Source organism: Cynoglossus semilaevis, chromosome 18 (genome assembly GCF_000523025.1).
Source record: "Cynoglossus semilaevis isolate Cse_v1.0 chromosome 18, Cse_v1.0, whole genome shotgun sequence".
Classification (NCBI taxonomy): domain Eukaryota; kingdom Metazoa; phylum Chordata; class Actinopteri; order Pleuronectiformes; family Cynoglossidae; genus Cynoglossus; species Cynoglossus semilaevis.
In genome coordinates this window covers 1,139,587-1,143,483 of record NC_024324.1, presented here as the reverse complement: position 1 = coordinate 1,143,483, position 3,897 = coordinate 1,139,587, and the positions used below count along the sequence as shown (strand labels likewise).

The 3,897-nt window shown below is 50.8% G+C and overlaps 1 protein-coding gene across 1 annotated transcript in view; it reads left to right on the top strand.

Annotated features, from left to right (window-relative positions):
* Positions 1-349: 349 nt before the first annotated feature.
* The window catches only part of tcf19l (transcription factor 19 (SC1), like), a 6,374-nt gene continuing 2,826 nt past the window's right edge, over positions 350-3,897 (top strand). The window contains exons 1-6 of the mRNA XM_025064945.1: positions 350-624; positions 1,236-2,068; positions 2,244-2,413; positions 2,500-2,893; positions 3,131-3,659; positions 3,740-3,843. Of these exons, the coding sequence (XP_024920713.1) occupies positions 1,795-2,068; positions 2,244-2,413; positions 2,500-2,893; positions 3,131-3,659; positions 3,740-3,843 (1,471 nt within the window). The 5' untranslated portion in view covers positions 350-624; positions 1,236-1,794. The remainder of the gene's footprint in view (positions 625-1,235; positions 2,069-2,243; positions 2,414-2,499; positions 2,894-3,130; positions 3,660-3,739; positions 3,844-3,897) is intronic.

Sequence of the window (3,897 nt, the reverse complement as noted above, 5' to 3'; positions counted from 1 at the left end):
AAAATGTGTGCGCTTGTTTTTTTTTTTTGTTACTCCTACTCACTTTTACTGTGTTTACGGCGATCTTATTATTATTATTTTTATTATCAGAAATGCGTTAGTTTCACAGTATTGTCAGCCTTATTATTACACCTTTTTTTACTCGTGCTATAGAAAAGTATTTGACCTTTAAATTAATTGTATTTAATTAATTTAAAAAAGTCGAAAGAAAAAGAAGAAGAATTTAATTAATCGATTTCTTAAATAGTTCTATACAAATATGTCCGTTTCATTCTTTTAATTCGGTTACAGGACACACTTCCGTATTCCTGTCTTTCCCTTTTCTCTTCCGGCTGCTGCCAAAGGCGCCCTGGCCCTCAGCCAATCAAGGCGGGGCAGGAAGTGACGCATTCAAGCGCACGGAAGCCTCGGCGGAGGACGCGCCAAATTTCAAAGAACTTCCTCCTCGAAGAGACAGAGAAGAAGAAGCAAAGAGGAAAAGAGAGGAACGGCGACAAAATCCTTTCAGGAAAAGACAAAGAAGTCAAAGTTAAAGAAAGTCCGGAGGAGTTCGTCGAATGTCGGCGGAGTCGGGAGCTCGACACGACACACACGCAGCGTGAACGTGTGTGTGTCCGTGTTAATGTAAGTGTTTAAAGGCAGCGGTGACTTTCACTGTCACTTCACTGCAGCCCAGACGCTGCTGGGCGTCAGAAACGGAAGGTTCGACAGTAATTTAACGTCATATCAGTCTTGTCACGGATGTAAAACATTGTACAAAGTGACAGATATTTAAATCGTCTTTGCACTTTTAATTTGGTGCTTTATCATCTGAACGGATGACAAACACGGGGTTTTAGTTTGTCTCTCTGTATCGGCTTATTTAGTCTGACGCCATCTTTTTTTATTAGCACATATATTTAAGCTAATTCTTTGTCTTTTTTTCAAGCATCATAACACGTAGTTTTGTCAGTGTGACGGAAAATGGCGTCATTACATCACAAAAGTCATGGGAGAAAAGTAGTAATTTGTGACATTTGTGAACGGTTTACTACAGTTTACTCACATTTTCTCATCTGTCCCGGTTTGTTATTAATATTTTCGGTAGAAAAATATAATTGTACGAGTTTATAAATGAGTCCCGGCTGAAAACCGTACGGAGGAGAATGATACGGGATCAGAAATGGAAAATATCGCGATATTTCAGTCAGAATCCACTGAAATTTGAAGATTTTTCTTTCTCCTTCTCTTTCTAGATCAGACATGAGACGACGGATGTGTTTCAGAAAACTGTGATTTTAATCTCTCACACACACAGTCAGATGACAACTGTTGACACTTGGTAATATTAAAGCGTCACAGCTGCAGCTAACAGTCGCAGCTGCCTGTCCTACTGGACAGCTTTATTTTCTCTCCTCATATTCAGGCTGTTTACATCACACAGGAAGCTGCGTCCTCGCCTCTGGACGAGACGCTTCACCTCTGCTCCTCTTCAACCTGTGCAGCGCAGCAGGGCTGAGGTCTTCAGTCTGTGTAAAGACTCCTCACCTGTCTGTGCTCAATCACACATGTTCCCTGTGTGTGTGTGTGTGTCGTTCACTGCCACACACTTCACTGATTTACTTTAACTCCAGCTCCAGAGGACATGGCTGTGTGTCTGTAATGGGATGCAGCCCACTGTAAACCAGGGCCGGCCACAGTTCAGGTGAGGCCGCAGGGAGGCTCAGAGAGGAGGAGAAGGAGGAGAAGGATAGGGAGGAGGTGTTTTTTTTTTTTTTTTTTTTTAGTGGTGGCAGGCAGTCAGTGCTTCCAGTCATGCTCTCCGGCGTGCAGCCCTGCTTCCAGCTGCTGCGCATCGGGCCTGCAGGGGGCGACGCGTCCCGGGACCTGTATACGTTCAGGCCGGGCCTGAGCCGCTGCATGTTCCGCCTGGGCCGAGCGGCGGAGGTGTGTGACGTCACGCTGAACTCTACGGTGGTGTCGCGCATCCACGCTGAGCTACATGTGGAGAGGGAGGGGAGCGGGGACCAGGAGGAGGCCTCACAGGAGGAGGGCTGGAGGGTCCACGTCAAAGATCGGAGCAGTCATGGTGAGAGAGAACCTGCAGTTACACATGTCGTTACACGTGTACGTTAATGAATATTTGTTTACTGGTATTTTTACCTTGTTTACTGGTATTTTTACCGAATATTTGTTTACTGGTATTTTTACCTCTTAACGACTCACTCGAATCACGACACCATGTGATTCTCACCTTCTTACAGGAACCTGGGTCAACGAGGTCCGCCTCCAGGCTGGCATCCTGTGGGAGCTCTCCGATGGAGACACCCTCACCTTCGGGGGTCAGACTGGACCGGGGAGCCCAGAGTTTTACTTCCTGTTTCAGAAAGTCAAAGTTCGGCCTCTGGACTTTGATGCCATCACCATTCCGAAGGTAAACCCGTGTCCCGGCTGGTTGGTTTCCTGTCCCGTGGCCTCGGGGTCACGAGGTCACTCTCTTACCGGTGCTTGGTTTTGTAGGCGGGGACGTTCTCCTCCGATTTGCAGAACAGGATCAGGACCAACTCGGATCAGAAGGTGGAGACCAACCTGGACCTGTCCAGGCTGTCCTTGAACCGGGCCACCGTCATCCTCAGCTCCATCGGCAGCCTCAGTAAGATGAAGGGCAGCGCCTGGACCTTCAAGAGGAGCCACAGTCACGAGGGCGCCGTCTCAGACTCCGGCTCCTCCTCCACGCCTCCTCTGGCCGTGGGTTTCTCCTCACTGCTACCTCCCTCCGCGGCGCCTCAGCCTCCTTCTGCTCCAGCAGCACCGACCCCTAAGACCCTCCAGTCCACCTCCAGGAGCAGGAGGAAATCGGCCCACACCGTGCTGCTGGAGGACGACAGCTCTGACGAGCCCAGGAGTAAAGGAGGTGAGGAGCAGAGGAGTGTGTTTACCTACGATGTACTGATAAAAAAAGTGTCTAAGGTATCGCAATACATCGTATCGTTAGCCCTGTAAAATATTGATATGAAACGTCTTCTCTTCTGTGATATTAATCAGATCGTCGTCAGCGTAACCGTTGACACGTTAAAACGTTCTTCATCAGGAGCTGGGACTTGAACCCATGCGTCCTCACCTACTGATAATGGATTTCCATGTGGTTCAGTTCTGACAGAACCTGTGGTGGAGCTCCAGAGAGTGAGGGCCAAGAAGAGGCGGAGACTCTACAAGTCGGAGTCGGAGAGTTTTAACTCTCCCACTCCTGCTCCGCCTCCTCCTCTCACTCCTCTGCTGCGTAAGACTCACACTGACATCAGACGCCCCCTGGAGGCCAAACCCTTTCCCGTGGGCATCCGGACCATTGGCAGCTTCCACGGCGCCATGACCAACAGCAGACTGAACCACCAGCACCTCCTGCAGACCTCCTTCAGCACCTCCTCCGCTCACACACCACGGGTGGAGTCGGTGCATCGCATCAAGACGGTGGTTCAGGGCAACATGGCCGCCTTTCGCCAACAGAAGCCGGCCCACTGTTCTCCGATGGCACAGAGGGGCCGACGCAGAGCTCACAGCTCTCCAGTCTTCTCCCCTCTGGTGGTTGGAGGAGAGAACTACAACCTGGCCTCTCCTTCGGTCAGGGTCCACGCCCAGGAGATGGGGAGGGTCCAGGTCCAGAGGTTCCACCATCAGACCAGGTGAGATGTTCGGTCTTCCTGACGAAACCTTTCCTCCTCTGAACTGCACCTCCTTATTTCTCCTCCGTCTCCTCTTCTAGTAAGCGTCGGGGTCGCCCCAGGAAACACCTGCTCCCTCCGCGGCCCTCTCTGCCCTCTCCGTCCTCCTCCTCTTCTTCTTCCACCTCCTCGGCCTCTTCTTCCTCCTCCTTCCTCCCCCCCCCCCCCCCCCCCCCCCCGCGCGGGCCGCGCCCGGCGA